At 40.3% G+C, this 18883-nt stretch overlaps 1 protein-coding gene across 1 annotated transcript in view; it reads left to right on the plus strand.

The window, feature by feature from the left end:
* The first annotated feature begins 1453 nt into the window (after positions 1-1453).
* Ca5b (carbonic anhydrase 5B) overlaps positions 1454-18883 on the plus strand; it is a 58401-nt gene continuing 40971 nt past the window's right edge. Inside the window, exons 1-2 of the mRNA XM_052171774.1 lie at positions 1454-1567; positions 12271-12462. Coding sequence (XP_052027734.1) covers positions 12321-12462 — 142 coding nt within the window. The 5' untranslated portion in view covers positions 1454-1567; positions 12271-12320. The remainder of the gene's footprint in view (positions 1568-12270; positions 12463-18883) is intronic.

The raw sequence follows: 18883 nt of genomic DNA on the forward strand, positions 1-18883 counted from the left end.
TTTTCTAGAAACATACTCTTGTACACCTCTACTGGTATACTTTAATATCTTCTATGTGATTTTAATAATCAGTCAAGCTGACAAAGAAACCACATGGTGGTTTTAGTTTATGAATACTAGAAGGATATTGAAATTGTCATCATACCTTTGATAGGAACACATGGAATGCAGAGTCAATCTGTCAGCCAATTTTTAATAAGGAATTTTTTCCTGTTGTGTTCAGAAACCTGAATTTTTTCCTTATTTTAAAATCGTGTTACTGACTGCATTGTTTTCTATTTTTAAATGATTTGTTTTTATTGTATGCTTATTGATGTTTTAACTATGTGTATATCTGCACCATGTGTGTGCCTGGTGCCCAAAGAAACCAGAAGAGAGTATTGGCACTTCTGGAATTGGAGATACATATTGTTGTGTCCCACCATGTGGGTGCTGATAACCAAGTCAAGGTTCTGTGTATGAGTCCGGGACGTAAGTACAAGGGCAGCAAGCTGGTTATAGCTTCTCCACATTTGTGTGTGTGTGTGTGTGTGTGTGTGACTTGAAGGAGGAAGGATAACTGAATACATACTCTCAGAGCACTGAGTCACAACCAGAGTTTCAGTTAATTTAATGTCAAAACAATCAGTCTCAACATAGCAAGAAGGTCCTGATCATCTAAGAAAAGTCATCTGTAAGAGACCATAGGAAATACTATTTGATGCCTCTGCCTCTGCCTTGCATTTAAAGTCAAATGAGGCCAGTAGGCTAGAACACAATGTCACAGTCCTGCTTTTTTTAAATTACTTTTTTATAATTTATTTTTATTTTTTATATTGATTGGTGTTTTGTCTGCATCTATATCTGTATGAGGATGTCAGAAGCCTTGGAACTGGTGGGTGCTGGGAGTTAAACCCAGGTCCTCTGGAAGAATAGTCAGTGTTGTTATCCACTGAGCCATCTCTCTCCAGCCCCAGTCCCGTTTTAAAAGGATATACAAACTGGCTGGAAGGACCATGAACCCACAGATCAAGTTCAGAGGATGTTTAGAAACTTGGGTAAATTGAGCTGAATGGTAATAGGAAAGAATGCATCCAGCATTTCTTTCTCTAGTGAGGTGGTCTGCTCCTAGCATGTCAAAATCATGATATTCTGAGATAGATGAACCTTAAGGAAAGATACTTTTTAGACTAGGCCATCAGTCTGATTTTATCTATGAAATGTTACTTTTATCCCAGAAACGTTGCCTGTGGCGGGCAGAGAAGGAAACAAGATTGACCGGGTTGGGAAGTTCTCCTCCTCCTCCCCCTCCCCTTCTGAAGGAACTCAGAGGCGTGGCTCGGGCTGAAGTAGAAGTAGTCTGTTAGGCCACAGAGCAGAGGCACGCCTGGTCTAAGTGGGGCGGGATTAGGGCGGTCCCCATGGCTCTAGCGTTGCTTGAAGAGCTGGGGGCAAGGCTACTGGGAGGCGTGGCGCGGGCTCTAAGGGGCGAGGCCTTGGTGGACCGCAGCCAGTCGCAGGTCCTGGGAAGCTAACTTGTCAGTGGCACTTGTTAAGTTCTTTCTTGGAGAAACGGAGAAACATCCAGGTAAGGATGGGCAGCTGAGTGGAGTGGGAACCTCAGGGAGGTTGGAAAGACCCAGAGAGAATCGCAACTCTACTCCCGACCCTCCACTCCACAGATCCGGCAGTGACAGCTGTTGGTTCTGCCAGTCTTGCTTCAGTTCCAGCCGGCCTGACTGGGTTTCGTCCGCTCTGTCCTAGCCCCCTTTCTCCACTATTGAGAGTCACTAGAATCCTTCACTTTTTTTTTTTCACTTGAGAGAATTTGTTGGGGGGGGGGGGGAGATGTGAGGAACAGTCCCTTGTGAGGGCATGTTGCCAGAGTTGGTTGAATCTAAGGAAAAAAGTTCCTATTAAAAAAGAAAACGACTGGAGACATGGGTAAAAGAAAAGCTACCAGTTCTGAGGCTGCATAGAAACCGAGGGTCGGTCTCTCTCTCTCTCTCTCTCTCTCTCTCTCTCTCTCTCTCTCTCTCTCTGGTGTTTCTTCTCCATCCCCACCCCCACTTAGCCCAGAGCTGGGGACAGGCTCACAGTCATCGCTTGCAGAAATCAGAAACTTTTTCATTCTGACCTTAAGTTTTTGTGCCCCACCCTAGACCAAGAGGAAAGGTATCTCCAAAATATAGAATGGTTGGTGTCTGTTACTGTTTGCGACATCCTTGTTAAGAACTTCTGCCCTGGGGCTGGTGGCAGCTTTTTGATATTAATTTCAGTGCCCTCCCTTTATATGTTTGAGAAACATTTGGCAATAATAGGCACACCTTAGTTCCGGACAACTTGTGCCTTCTCAGCCATTGAAAACCACTTTGCTTTCCGCTTCCTGGTCTCCTTTGTTGGTAATCTGGTGTCTTTACATGCTGCTGTTTAAAGGCTTGGCTAGATTATGAACAGATCAGAAATAAGCTCCATTTTTTTCTTGTGAGTGAAACTGTCATGGATCCCTGAGCAGTCCCTGTACATTGCCCAGAGTAGCTGATGTTCACAGGTATGCTGGATGTAAAAAACCTTTCTTAAATTTAGGAGTTTTGTCCTTAATTCACAACCTTCAAAATCAGGCTGGCATGCCTTGAAAGCCCAAAGCAGCAAGGGTACCACTCTCAGATGGGAGTGAAGCTCCCAGGGAAGAAGTGGGTGAGAGGGGGAAGCTGAGCTTTCTCCATCAAGATTTTGGCAAGATAATCCCTAATTCGGATTTGAGGAGTTGCAAAAGGCCTGCTTCCTTTTGAAATCAGGAGTCAATCTGATGAGAAACGCGCAGTTTCTTTCCATGTGATTGTAACCTTTATTCAGAGTACATTCTTTCTGCTGTCTGTTTTGCACAGAGAAAGTTTAATCAGGCAGAGTTCACACACTTCTCACAGTAAATACACAATTCATCAATGGTTCTTTAGTAGTTTTTCACACTTTTTCCTTCTCACACTCATTTCTAAGTCTGCAAAACATCAGACATGTCAATAAAATCAAATCCGAGAGTCAAAGTAAAGAATCAGTGCTAGCACTCATGTGTGGGGGAAAAAAAGCTTAGCTTCCCCACGGCACACTGATACATCTCTCTGAGCAAATGGAAACCTGGGTGTATTTTTCATGAAGCACAGTACTAAGTGGTGATAGACCACTAAGATGTGGTATGTTTGAGAGTTAAAGTTTACTTACTGTTTAACAAGATTGGACAGTATGAGTTCAGTAAGCTATAAATAACCAACTCTCAAGAAATTTACATTCAATTTAACAGAGGGATCGACCTTAGATCTGAACATTACAACAAATTCAAGGATTGTTATAGGTAGTGCAGCCTAGCAGTAATTAAACTGAGTTTCTACTTATTTCAATTTTCTTCTCTGTTCACGCCTGACCATCAATTTTCAGTTCTTTCTGGACTCACTATTCCCTTGTGGGCAAGTGCACCCTTAATTATCCCCTTCTGCCAGTCTGCCTTGGTACACCTGTAACTCTTGGAGGGGGCTGAGATTTTTGTGTGTGTCTACCTTTGTAACTGTTCCTGGGCACCAGAACTGTGTTGCCAACTACCCTGGAACTTTCCTCTTGGCTCTCCCCTTGGTGTCTCCAATTGAGTACAGTAGATGGTAAGACCACCATGTTTTCTTGTTTTTCATGCCAGGTTCTGTTTCTCTGTTCAAGGATTAATTCTTACTCTGCCAGCTGTACACTCTTGATAACTTCTATTTGTTCATTGAGGATAAGCATTTATTATCAAAATAGCATTCTGCCACTGAGCTACACTCCCAGCATTCTCAGGGCTATTTTGTGGCTGTTGTTGGTTTGATTTTTTTTTGGGGGGGGGGTTGTTTCAACTCTGATTGGCCTGCCATTTGCTATGCAGCCCAGGCTGACCACAAACTCACCATGATCCTCCTACCTCAGCTTCCCAAGTTCTGGGATTATAGATGTGTAACACACCCAGATCTAAAGCAACTTTTAATAGGTAACAGTGAGTGATATACATATACATATACATACATACAGATACATGCATACATATACATACATAATTATATATACATATATACATACATAGATGTGTGTATGTATGTGTGTATATATATGTGTTTATATCTATATCTATATATCTCTATCTCTGTATCTGTATATCCGATTTGCTCTTCCTTTGATCAAAAAATTCCCTATTTTTGTCCTTAACCTGGGACAACTTTTTCCACCAGGTAACATCTGGCAATGAATAGAGATATTTTTTGTTTTTCCAACTCTGGTGGAGGTATTAGTAGTTTCTACTGAAGCCTAGATTGTAGAGATACAGATAAACATCCCACAATTCACAAGACAGCCCCTAGAAACCAGAAGTCTTCTAGTTAACAATGCCAAGTTTGAGAAGCCTTGATTTAGAGAAAGAGCCATTATTATGGTCTAGAAGTCTACTGTATGTGACATCTGTTGCCTCTGGATCTCATTGGCTCCTTGTTTTTTGGTTTTTTTTTTTGTTGTTGTTGTTGTTTTTTCTGGTCACTTTGCTTTGGCTATATTAGCCTCCTTACTGCCCCTTTAATATGGCAGATATGTTTCTACTTTTGGATCTTCACACAAACATTTTGTTTACTTAGAATCCCTTTCTTTCTATAGCTATTTAACAAATTCTCTATCCCTCCTTTTCAGTCCTTATCTCAAATGTCACCTTGTCAATTAGGCCAATATAACACTCCTAGTCCAGTGGCACTTCAGATTTTCTATTTCTTGATCTATATAGTTCATTGAACGTACTTGAATAGAATCTATAACTGACTACTACACGCTGCTTGTTTACTATCTGTTTCTCCCTATTAAAACCTAAGCTTCACAGGAGTAGGATCTTAGCTTTGTTCCCTTGAGCCTAGAAGAGTGTTGGGCATTGAACAGATGTTCAATATTGAAGAAACTAAAAACGAATGAAGAGTGACTGAAATAATCACCTCCTCCTTGGCTTGGCTTGCTCTCCTCTGTCTGCTGCCACCTGTCCTGAGCTCTGCTGCCAGAGCCAGCAGAAATCATCCATTACATGGAAGGACATCCAAAACACTCTAGCCACTTGGAAACCTGTGTTCTCCCAAATCAATCTCAGATCCTCATTCAGCACTGCCTTCCACTACAAGCCCTGCTATCTGCTAGGCCAGTGCAATTGCACGTATTAAAAGACTTGGGTGAGAAGGAGGTTCAGATATCTTTTCACCTAGTTTCAAGAAAGAGATTTTAATTATATTTAATAATAATATATAAATATATCTATGGTCTCATGTAACACACACACACACACATACGCACGCACGTGCATGTAACCCAGGCTATACTTGAACTCCCTATGTAGCTAAAGATGACTGTAAAGTTCTGATCCTCCTGCCTCTGCCTCCTGAGTTTTGAGTACTAGGACAATAGGTCTGAGACACCATGTGCTGTTTATGGGGTACTGGGGATCAAGCACAGGGCTTCATACATTTTAGGCAAGCACAGTATCAACTGAGCCACACCCTCAGTCCTCAGGTCTTTTAGAACCTTCCTGACCCCTAGCCCTAAAAACAGCCTAATCTTGAGATGCATACACCATGCATGCTTCTGAGCCAGGCATTATGGACCATGAGCCTGTTATGAGACATATAACCCTGTTACCTGACAGGATGATCGTTGAGTGGGAAGCATTCAGCAAGGTGTCCTGAAGGCCCTTTGTTCATTATCAGCTTGCCAAATAGCCCAGCCTTACCTCAGGGATTTCCTGATAACTGTGTAAAGGGATGAAGCCATCGGCAAGGCTTTTCTGGGAGCCATGCTAAGAGGTCTAAGGTCTAAGAGTGTACCTGTGCAGTACCTTGTGCTCTGGCCATGTGTATGGCTATGCGTCTGTTTGTCCAGTTCCTCTGCCAGCCACTATACCCTTGGTCTTGTCTTATCAAAACCTCCCATTTGAAGGCTGAGCTAGCTTACTCCTTCTGTTGAGTACACACTGTACCTGGTATTTTCTTCCTGAAAGTTCCTAAGTCATTTGCACTGTTATCAAGAAAGTAGTCTTTTTGTCTGTGGATCCTTTGCCTATATACCCAATACAGACATTGTTCGAGGGATAAAGCTAAGTTCTGCCCATTTCAACCTCAATTGCCCTTTCTGGCTTTGGTGCCTGATCACCACTCTGTTACTCTGCCTGAAATGTTACTTGTCCTCTCTACTCTCACCTCTCCTGTCGCTGATGCCGCTGCCCTAAAACTTAAAGCCCCTGCCTCTTGTGTTCTCATTGCACTGAACTGTGGCTATCATAGCATCCAGCTTTAATTAAAAGATTCCTGTTCTGTTACGTTAAATGAAGTAAGCCAGCCATAAAAGAAGAAACAGATACATACATAGTCTAGAGATTAGCAAGGGGTGTCGAGGAGGTATTACTTAATAAGTACAGAGTTTACACTAGGGATGAAAAAATTGGTTTGAGCCCAGATAGAGGAGTGATGCCAACATAGCTTTATGGATGCTTTTGAATTTATAGAACTAAAATTGGTTAAAATGGTAATTATGCATGTTTAATCACAAATTTTTAAAGATAGAAAAATTTGTCTGTAGAGCCTTGGCCCAACACAGGCATTGTTGCAATGGGCATGTATTGAACATAGCTTTATCCCCAGACAATACTAAAGTATTTGCCTTTCCTTGCAAGCTTTAGGGGGGCAGGAAGATGGCATATTCTTTCATCAATATCGAAGTTGTTCACTATTCCTTCCGTGTGGGAATGGAAGTCAATTCAGAGAAATCACAGGGCTGAGCAAGTTCTCCTCATCTCCTGATAGTTTTTGAAATTCCATTTTAGTAGCAAATCAGTTTTATCAAGGAAATCCAGAGTGGTTGCAGTTTGGTGTTATTGGCTTTTAAAAATGACATTTAAAATCATCCCAAACTGCTGGTTATAACACTGCATGCCTAGACGTTCAACACGAGGGATAGCAAGCCAAAGGGAGGGGAAGCCGAGCCTGGCTCTGCATGTTTTTATCCCCAGTATTTGGCAGGCAGAGGCAGGTAGATCTCTGTGAGTTCAAGACCACCCTGGCGCATGTAGCCAGTTCCAAGTCTGCCAGGGCTACCAAGTGGGTGAGACATTGTCACAAATCAAACAAAACAACACAACCCAAATAACAACAGCAACACACACACATGCAAAAAGCCCCAAAATAAAAAAAAAATTTAACCCAAAACTGATATATACTTAGTTTTGGGGCTGATATCACGAATAGCATTTTGGCTTTGAATCATACTAGCATTTGTAGCATTTATGTAATGCTAAAGTTTTCAGAGTTTCTTCTCATTGTTTGCACTATTTGAACTCACAGAGTTATTGAACAAATGTGTTTGCTATTCCTCTAGTTCTGAATTCTTGCTTAACTTGTTCCCTCACCCCCACCCCCTCCCCCAACCAGTGTAGCCTTGGATATCCAGGAACTAGTTAGCCGACCCAGGCTAGCCTTGAATTTACAGAGCTCCACCTGCCTCTGCCTCTAGAGTGCTGGGATTGAAAGTGTTTGCTACCACCGCCTGGTTGATTCTTGCTTAAGTGTAAGCATACATGGTAAGCTTAACCTCCCACTCTTCAATTCACATAATCATTTTATTCAGACTCAGCGCAGCTGTACATTATACACTTTTAGGATAAACATAGATTTCCAAGTAAGAATGTAAAGTTCTTAATCTGAACTCTCTCCCAACTTTAGGATGTTTACACTAAGGGTTAGGCTGATACTAAACTCTATAGGATTATTAGGCTTTGTGCTATTTTTCTTAACGTTTTGAAAATTAGATAATTTTCATGTCCTCTAATAAACACCATCAGAGGTGATTCTATTTAGATACTTTTTATTGTGGGGAAACTGTGAAACAGGATACTTTTCTTATGAAAGTTGAGAGCACTTAGTGCTAATTGAGAATGCCAAGTTTCAGTTTGCAGCATCCACACCAAGTGGCTCACAACTACAGATAACTCTTTCATGGTGGGGGCGGTGGGTGGTGGTGGTGGTGGTGGTGGTGGTGGTAGGGATCTAACACCCTCTTCTGGTCTCTGAGGCTTCTACATGCTTATGGTGCACACAGACACACATGTAAAATACACAAGTAAAACTTAAAAATCTTTAAAATGTCTAGAGAAGTGGGAGTATTAATAAAAGTATGATTATTATTAGATAGATAATTGGTGAAATAGAATGTTGGATATATAGCTGGGTTTAGTATATTATTTCCCATTATAAAGTCATCATTTAATATCCACAGAGAATGATTGTAATATACTCAGAAACCAAATCTTAAGATGCTTAAGTTTTTTAATATAAAATGGTACACTCAACATATATACATGTATTGAAATATCTTATAGTCGTCTATGAATGTGTACAATTCTATGTTTTTATGTAAGTTTTTTTCATTTACTTATTTTGAAGCCCCCTTTTGGAAAGAGCCTTACTAGATAACCTAGGCTAGTCTCAAATCCGAAATCTTCCTTCAGCCTTTCAAGTGATGGCACTATAGGTTTGTGCCACCGCACCCAGTGAAAAACAATTTTAAATTACAAATATTATTCAAACTGAATATAAGTGGTTTGCGTCCAATACAGGTGCAATTCTGTAAAAATATTTTTGATTCATGTTTGGCTGAATCCATGCATGAAAGTACAGAGGTCCCACTGCGTAAATTTGAAGTTTTCTATAATGAAAAATTAAGAAAAGAAAACAGAATCGGATGATGAATTGAGGTGGTGAGTGAGCTCTTGTGCTATAAGGCTGCTCAGTTAATTCACTTAAAGAATATATTTGAAAACAAGGTATTATTATTTGTTTGAAGACACTATCAAGATAATGTGTGTATCTTCCTCAGTCATCCCTTTTTTTCAAGACAAGGTTGAGAGACTTTGAACCGAGAGCTCACCAGTTGACTAGATTAGCTGACCAGCAAGCTGTAGGGATTCTCCTATATCTGTTTCCCTAGTACTGAGATTACAGGCATGCCCTGCAACACACGCCTTTTTACATGGATGCTGGAGACCTGAACTCAGATCCTCACACTTGCATACCAACCACTTTACTGGTTGAGCTATCTCCCCACCCCTAGCATGATAATCTTTTTACACATTTCGTACAAGATTGTGTTTAAATCCTGAGTCGGGCTTGGACATATGTGCTTTATCTAAAGATATATACACTCAAAAATATAGTAGTATAAACAACATTGAGTTTAATTTTGGTTTAAGAATTTTAAACACCTTTTGAGCAAACTTAGCACCCCTACGTAGAGAGTGAGGACTAGAAATGAGGCCCCTCACAGGCATTCACAAACTTCTCATTTCTCCTTTTGTTTGATAGATATCCTTTGCTGCTCCAGTGATGCGCAGTGCATGCTGGGGACAGAGTAAAAGACCATGTAACCACCTGGGGCGATGGTTTGCCCCTTTTTGAGATAGGGTCTTAACCAGACTATATCCAGGGTGGCCTCTAGCTAACTATGTAACCAAGGATGGTTTTGAATTCCTGATCCTCCTGCCTCCATTTTCAAAGTGTTGGGATTATAGGCACATAGCACTACAATGGCTTTGAGCAAGATTTTTCAATCTTTAAAACATTCAGGACTTAATAGATGTTTAGCATGTCACACCAGCTAACGAGTCTGGTGTAGATTGCATTTGAAGTAGAAATGACAAAGCCATTGCCTTTTTTTTTTTTTTAAAAAGGTATTTGCTCACCACAATTTTCTTATTTAAAACAAGTAGATACTAATGGAATATTTTCTTGTTCTTGTTTAGTCAACAGTGGTTGTAAAAACTAATTATGTAAATGTGAGTTTGTCCTATTTAATGTTAACTGTCAACTTTATTATGTCTGTATCTATGAGGGATTATCTTGACTATTAACTGATGTCAGAGGGCCCAGCTCACTGTGAGCAGTTCCATTCCCTGGGCAAGTGATTCTGGGCTATATAAGGAAGCTAGATGAGCCTGAGCCAGAGCAAGCCATCATGCAGCAATCTTTCATGGTATCTGCTTTAAGCTCATGCTTTAGTTCCTACCCTGATTCCCATTAATGGTGGCCTATGACCTGGAAGTGTAAGCTGAAGTATATAGCAACAGAGATGAAACAGGCTTTTCCCTCTAGCAGAATAACATAAAAGCATGTATCAGGATTTACTGGATTTTTTTTTGATGATTTTTTTTTGTCCCTCAGAATCACAGTATCCAACACAGTATCTGAACAAAGGAAATGATAATAAATGTTGAAACAACAATAAAAAGTGTTGGGAGAATTCCCACCTTCAGTGGATTCCAATTCCTAGATTGGAATCACACTTTGGAAGTTTCTTATTTACACTAGGCAAGACTTTGTGGATCTTTTAGGTCCTATAAGAAGAGATATGAGATGCTCCTATCAAAAATATAACAAACCATGCTGTCTGGGGAATATAACTGTGATCAAGCACTTTCCTGGTATACTTGAGACCCTGGGATACTTAATACTGCAATAAATAAAATCAAATAAAACCCTAGGAAAGACCATTAGTACTGTTCCAAATGGCTATCATGTCATAGTTCTCACTTCTTAAAATTGGTATTAATAACCTTACCAACTTCAAGGATACCTGCTCAAGTCCTCGTATCCATGTTTTTATTATTTTTTAATGTTATGTGTACAGGTATTTTTTTTCTGAATGTATGTCTGTGTACTACATGTCGTAGTGTCTATGGAGGACCATAAAGAGAGCATTGGATCCCCTAGAACTGGAGTCACAGATGGTTGTAAGCCACCATGTGGGTACTCGGAATCTAATCCAATTCTGGAAGAACAACCCAGTTGTTAACTGCTGTGTCCACTCTCCAAGTCTCCAGACCCATGTTTTGTAAGACACTGCCTCCAAGCGATGCAGCTCTGACCAAGACAGACACAATGTCTCTCACTTGGAGGATTAAACTCTGAGTAGAATGGAGTCTTAAACTGCATTTCTGATCAGCTACTTAATGAAGCTGTGATAAGCACCAAGAAGAGGATGTTAGGCTAACCTCGTGAGTGAAGGGTCAGGGGAAGCATTAAGGAAGTGGCTCTGTTATCAATCACAAAGGTAAGCAGGGATTGACCAGACACAGAAGGCAGGAGTGTGGCCCTAGGAATGGATGTGGTTTTGAAACAAGTTGTTTTTTTTTTTTATTTCAGAACTTGTTTGTTCACTTGTTACAGGAATTTTCAGGAGAAGATAATGAAGCAATAGTGGGCCAGGGGTGAGGGACTGCTGGAAGGGAACCCTTCAGAGTCGATGTCACCAGAAACTGCCAACTGTGCAGTGAATACCTTGAAAAGCATGACTTCTGAGACGTTCACAGTAGATGTGTGAATGGTAGAGACAAAGTTCAAGACTTAATGTTGTCCATTTCTCCTGTGTTCCAGGGCCAGTGTTACACGGAAAACTGACAAGAGTCACAGATTATACTTAAGCTTAGATTTCAAAACCATTCACAACTATTTTGACAGGATGTATTTACTGTTGATTTTCTTTTTTAAGATTTATTTATTTTTGTATATGAGTACGCTATTTACAAGAATGCCTGCATGACAGAAGAGTATCAGATGGAAGAGGGCATCTGATCCTATTACAGATAGTTGTGAGCCACCATGTGGTTGCTGAGAATTGAACTCGGGACCTCTGGATCAGCAGTCAGTGCTCTTAACCCATGAGCCATCTTTTCAGCCCTTGTTGTTGTTGTTTTTAGTTTAGTTTTTTAAAGCAAGCTCCTTTCAGGCAGCCTGAATAAGAAAATAAATCATTTGTTCTGGCTATTTTTTTTAAGGAAGCCAGAAACAAATGATTTATTTTCTTATTCAGGCTGCCCGAAAGGAGCATTAATCATTGAACTCTTCCTATATATAAATACTATACTGGATAACTAATTATGATTTGAGGAAATACATTTTCTTTTAATTTGAAGGAATGGTAGGAGGCACAGTCCTTATTTATGTGTATGAAGAAGAATCTTTTCTCTGGACCTCTAACGCTTGCCAACTGTGAGGGAAGTGCCAAGCTCCTGAGTCAGTCCTTAGAGCCCTGCATGCCACCAAGGCACTCAGTTTGAAAAACAAGAGTGAATAAACTATCAACTCCCACTTGCCCCACCCCTCACCAGGATGTGAACCAACCTTCCCAGTGTTGTCTTCTCCTGGGGTTTCCTTGAGCTTTTCACTGCTTGTTGCATGTAGTTTTCCTTCCTTTGTCCTCCTGCAGGTTTTAGGCTCCCGAGCTGTTTAGCCATTGCTGAGTATTCCAAGCTAAAGATGACCGTGATGAGTCACCTGAGAGTGATTCTACAAGTCTCTTCATGTACATTGCCATGGAGAAGGTTCTGGGTTCCGAGGTTGGTGCCACGGAGGTCCTGCAGTCTCTATACCTGCACATACAGAACCAGGAACCGAGCCTGTGAGTACTCCACTTCTTTAAGAGAGTGAAAAGGTTGCTTGCTAACTAACTGCAAACATTCCAGTGTGAGATTATACAACTTAAGAACGGTGAACATGAGTGTAAAGACAGCAGACATGGGAAGTCCTTTTCCACCTGTTTTAGAATGTTAAATGATGTCACGCTGAAAGTGGACAAGGGCTATGAAGATGTTGAAATGCCTTGAAGTCTGGTATCTTATTGCATTTCCTTTGACTAAGGTTGACCTACAAACTACAAATTGTTGCAGTGGATTCATTCTCTCTCTCTCTCTCTCTCTCTCTCTCTCTCTCTCTCTCTCTCTCTCTCTCTCTCTCTCTCTATCAGTTTTTTGAGACAGGGTTTCTCTGTATAGCCCTGGGTACCCTGGAACTTTCTCTGTAGACCAGGGTGGTCTTGAACCCACAGAGATCTGCCTGCCTCTGCCTGCCTCTGCGTCATGGGACTAAAGGCCTGGCTGTTGCATTGAATCTTATATTTATAGAATTTGCATATGGGGTTTCGCAAGTGGGTCATGGTGTTCATGCTCCAAAATATTCTTTCTGGAGTTATAAATCCAGGAGTTAATTCTGCTGACCAGCTTGCAAGTGTGTGCTCTGCTGTAAACATAGGAGATGAACCGAGGCAGCTCCCTTGGAGACTCAAGTTATTGTCCATGTCACGGTGTTACAGGGATTCTCTACCTTGGCACGGGTGCAGGGCTGAGGGGGGGTGTATTTACTCCCTCAATTCTAGGCTCCCATTGTTGCTCCCAATTATAAAAACCAAAAGGAGACATTTCTCAATGAATTCTAGGGAACAAAATTGCCCCCTGGATAAGAACCGACCATTGAGATGAGAAGAAAGAAAGCTGTGTACGTTTGCGACACAGTTCATTTGAGTTTATGGGCAGATGAGGCCGCTAACTATTAGCACTAAAGAGGAAATTTCCACTACCAGAAAACAAAGCGATGACACAAAGCCCCACACAGATGCCTTGAATGTTGGCCTACGCTGAGACCTACGTTTTTCCCTGACTCCATGTGTAAAAGATAGGTAAAAGAAAATGCTTGCCAATGACAGTGTTACTCTCACTTAAGCCTGGGATTCTGAAACTGCTCTATAAATCTATGTTAACTGAAAGTTCCCTTACCCTCAGCACTGGGTGTCTTCTCATTAAAAGAAATTGGCCTGAGTCATAAGAAATTTCTGGTTGTTGGGTGTGGCTTCCTACAAGCATGCCCACATACTGTGAATTCAGTACTTTGTGGTCTATGGCCTGAAATGGAAAAAATTAGTCACACTAATCCAGCTACTAAAGTTTTCTTCTTTTGTTTTTTTTAGCAGAAGGTTAAAAGTTACACATCTAAAATCCTGTGTGCTGTGACTTTAGGACAGTGTTTGTAGCAGACAGTAGTGGCAGAGAGAGAGCGAACTTCCTTTGATTAATCTCTCTCACACTCAGAGACATTCTCGTTTCTGAGTTGGTAAGGAAAACTGGGCACAGTTTCCTTTTATTTTCCTTTTATTTGCACGTAACAGCATCCCAACCTTCTTTTCAGGCAGGAGACTATTAGGGTCTTTATTTAGTTGGAAAGACAATACTCATTGTTTCTGACCATTCAATAGCCCAACAGAAGGGTGGCTACTCTGAGACAGGAAAGGATGTCAAAGATTAGAAATTCAGTTCTGGCCGCTTCTTTTAGTATCACTATCATTCTTACCTTCATCCTGTTGCTCATCTTCATATGTTCAATACTTGTGTCCGAGTTCAAATCTGACCATTTTATCTGTTGCTTGTGTGCTCTTATGTAGCTCAGACTGACTTCTGACCCTCTTTTGTAGCCCGGGATGGTCTTGAGAAGTTTTTGTTTTGTTTGTTTTTTAGATTTATTTATTTACTATACATGCAGTGTTCTGCCTGCATGTATGCCAGAAGAGGGCATCGGATCCCATTACAGATAGTCATAAGCCACCATGTGGTTGCTGGGAATTGAACTCAAGACCTCTGGAAGAGCAACCAGTGTTCTTAACCTCTGTGCTGTCTCTCCAGCCTCAGGCGGGCTTTGAAATTGGGATCTTCTTCTTGCCTTAGTCTCTGAGTTTGCCAATGTGACAGTCATACACCTCTCCACCCAGCTTGAAGTCTGACCTTTTTAAGGTAATAGAAAGCAGACCAAGGAATAAAGGAAGTAGGAGACTATGGAAAAAGCAGAAGCAGAAATCACCATTTCCCTTCTTTCTCTGCCCAGTAATCATGGCCTGTCTATTCAAATTGCTGTTTACTGTTTTCCTGAGATGCAGTGAGTAACTCTTAAAGACTTAATAGGCTATATACCTATTATCAGAGATGAAAATAAAATTAGTTTCACTCAGAGTGCCATTTAGCTTAATTGTTACATTAAAAATAATTGGCATAAGATCCAAAAACACAGGAAAATGAATTTAATGATTTAGTGATTTTTAATTTAATTAAAGGCATAAAGAATATGATGGCAAATTAAAATGGGGCAGATTTGTTATTACATTAGTGGTTCTTGATGTTCTCAATCTTCCTATATTTATTTATTTATTTGTTTGTTTGTTCCTTTTGAGACAGAGTTTCATGTACCCCAGACTGGCCCCAAAGTTTTTATGTAGTTGAGGTTGCCCTTGAATTTCTGATTCTTCTCTCTCCATTTCTTGAGTGCTGGGATTACAGCTGTGTATCACATCTGGCTTCTTTATGCAAGGAAGAGGAATATTAAAATTATTGAACATAACTGTATCTAATATAGCTACTAAAAAACCCCATGAATTTACAAAGAATAGTATTTGAAGTTCTAGCTAGAGCAATTAGACAACATAAGGAGGTCAATTGGAAAGGACGAAGTAAAATTATCACTATTTGCAGATGACATGATAGTATATTAAAGTGACCCAAAAAACTCCACCAGAGAACTCCTACAGCTGATAAACAACTTCAGCAAAGTGGCAGGTTATAAAATCAACTCAAGCAAATCAGTTGCCTTCCTATACTCAAAGGATAAGCAGGCTGAGAAAGAAGTTAGGGAAATGACACCCTTTACAATAGCCACAAACAATATAAAGTATCTTGGTGTGACTCTAACCAAACATATGACAAGAACTTCAGGTCTCTGAAGAAGGAAATCGAAGAAGACCTCAGAAAATGGAAAAATCTTCCATGCTTGTGGATTGGCAGGATTAATATAGTTAAAATGGCCATCTTGCCAAAAGCAATATACAGATTCAATGCAATCCCCATCAAAATCCCAACTCAGTTCTTCACAGAGTTAGAAAAAGCAATTCTCAAATTTATCTGGAATAACAAAAAACCCAGGATAGCTAAAATTATTCTCAACAGTAAAAAAACTTCTGGGGAAATTAGTATCCCAGACCTCAAGGAATACTACAGAGCAATAGTGTTAAAAACTGCATGGTATTGGCACAGGGACAGGCAAGTGGACCAATGGAATAGAATTGAAGACCCAGAAATGAATCCACACACCTATAGTCACTTGATCTTCGACAAAGGAGCAGAAAACATCCAGTGGAAAAAAGATAGCCTTTTTAACAAATGGTGCTGGTTCAACTGGAGGTCAGCATGCAGGAGAATGCGAATTGATCCATTCTTATCTCCTTGTACTAAGCTCAACTCCAAGTGGATCAAGGACCTCCACATAAAACCAGACACACTGAAACTAATAGAAAAGAAACTGGGGAAAACCCTTGAGGACATGGGCACAGGGGAAAAGTTTCTGAACAGAACACCAATAGCTTATGCTCTAAGATCAAGAATTGACAAATGGGATCTCATAAAATTACAAAGTTTCTGTAAGGCAAAGGACATTGTCAAAAGGACAAAACGACAACCAACAAATTGGGAAAAGATCTTCACCAACCCTACATCCGATAGAGGGCTAATATCCAATATATACAAAGAACTGAAGAAATTAGATCCCAGGGAACCAAATAACCCTATTGAAAAATGGGGTACAGATCTAAACAAAGAATTTTTACCTGAAGAAATTCGAATGGCTGAGAAGCACCTTAAGAAATGCTCAACATCATTAGTCATTAGGGAAATGCAAATCAAAACAACTCTGAGATTTCACCTCACCCCAGTCAGAATGGCTAAGGTTAAAAACTCAGGAGACAGCAGGTGTTGGCAAGGATGTGGAGAAAGGAACACTCCTCCACTGCTGGTGGGGCTGTAAGATGGTACAACCACTATGGAAATCAGTCTGGCGGTTCCTCAGAAAACTGGACATGACACTTCTGGAGGACCCTGCTATACCACTCCTGGGCATATACCCAGAGGATTCCCTGGCATGCAATAAGGACACATGCTCCACTATGTTCATAGCAGCCCTATTTATAATAGCCCAGAAGCTGGAAAGAACCCAGATATCCCTCAATGGAGGAATGGATACACAAAATGTGGTATATACACACAATGGAGTACTATTCAGCAATTAAAAACAATGAATTCATGAATTTTTTAGGCAAATGGTTGGAACTGGAAAATATCATCCTAAGCGAGGTAACGCAATCACAAAAGAATACACATGGAATGCAATCATTGATAAGTGGATATTAATTAGCCCTGAAGGTCTGAATGCTGAAGATATAATTAGCATATCAAATGATTCCCATGAAGAAGGAAGAAGAGGGCCCTAATCCTGGAAAGGCTTGATCCAGCATTGTAGGGGAGAACCAGGACAGAGTAAAGGGAGGGGGAAAGATAGAAGAATGGATGGAGAGAAGAGGACTTATGGGACATATGGGGAGGGGGGAACTGGGAAAGGGGAAAGCTTTTGGAATGTAAACAATGTTATATTTTCTATATTGAAAATAAAAATATATATAAAAACAAAAGAAGAAACAAATAACAAAAAGGAAAAGAAATGTCATCACTAGTCTCATGTATTTACATGCCAATTTCAATTCATTAATATTTTAGAACCGTGTGTGCCTAATAGTTACCATACTGGAAGTTTCTATCATCAAAAGAAAATCTACTGAATGTTCCTATATAGAGTTTTTACATCATTGTGTTATTTATGATGCTTGCTCAGGGGACTGGAAAGATTGCTCAGCAGTTAAGCTGCACTTGCAGAGGACCAGCACCCATGTTAGGCAGCTCACATCTACCTATAACTCAAGCTCCAGAGGACCTGACACCCTCTTCTGGTCTCCTCAGGCACACTTACCACACAGAGACACATGAATAAAAGTACATACATACATACATACATACATATATATATACATACATACATACATACATACATGCATGCATGCATACATAATCTGACAGGGGAGAAAAGCTTCTTTAGGTGACTATCTTAAGAAGTTCATACATGGGTATATGTCTTATTTTATCCTTGTTTTTTTTTAACTTCCATACTTAAAATTCTATATTAAACAGGAGTGGTGACACACCCCTTTAATCCAGCATTTGGGAGATAGAGGGAGCAAATCTCTGTGAGTTCCAGATACATAGTGATACCCTGTTTTCAAAAAAAAACTATATTAAAAATGTCTTTTAATAAACTCCAGTTCTGTTAACAATCTCTGTTTAGGTGGGCATAGTGGAAGGTGGCTAAAACTGTGTGTGGTAATCCTAGCATCAGCAAACACACAATTAAACAGACAAAAATTAAAATTTAAATTTACAGAGTACTCTGCAAGAAGAGTAGGTGTTTGTAACTATGGAGCCATCTCTCCAGCCCATTTAAAGGATATTTGTTTGTTTGCTTACTTTTAAGTTTGGTTAAAGACTCATGCTTGTGATTCCAGCACAAGTATTCAGAAATCTAAAGCAGGAGGAGTATGGATCCAGGCCAGCCCAAGTTACATAGTGTGAACCTGTCTCAAAACCAAACCAAACCAAAAACACATTGATAACTCTTGGTGATAAAAGCCCCAGCTGTTTCAAATTGTGTTTAAGATTGAGAGCTCCTTGGAATTTCTTAGTATAAGGCCATCTGCGGCTCCCGGGGACTAACAGGAAGCCCTGGAGCTAAGCACAGGAAATGCAGGCTTTATTCCCTGTGGTAGCAATGCCATGTGATGTCACTGAGTAGTCAGTTGAGTTTCAGAGTTTGCCCCATAACCCTGAGAGTCCAGCAAGGTGAAGTGTGCTTCTGTGAATATTGGGAAAGCCTTAATGAGAGCCTGCGAACTCCATCATAAGGCCAAAGCCCACTAAGAAAGTCTTTGGTTCCATGGGAAAAGCACAGCCCTTATGAAAAAGACAGGCTAGAGAGGCAGTGAGGGTTAGAAAACAGAAAAGGAAACTAATTAATTTGGTGATGTATGTTTTTAACCCAGTATATTTTGGATGTTGATGTATTTAACAGGTAATTAGGGTAAGAATTATTCATAAATGGTGTTGTCCAATGGATGTGCAACATGAGCC

This window comes from Apodemus sylvaticus, chromosome X, assembly GCF_947179515.1.
Source record: "Apodemus sylvaticus chromosome X, mApoSyl1.1, whole genome shotgun sequence".
NCBI classification, from domain to species: domain Eukaryota; kingdom Metazoa; phylum Chordata; class Mammalia; order Rodentia; family Muridae; genus Apodemus; species Apodemus sylvaticus.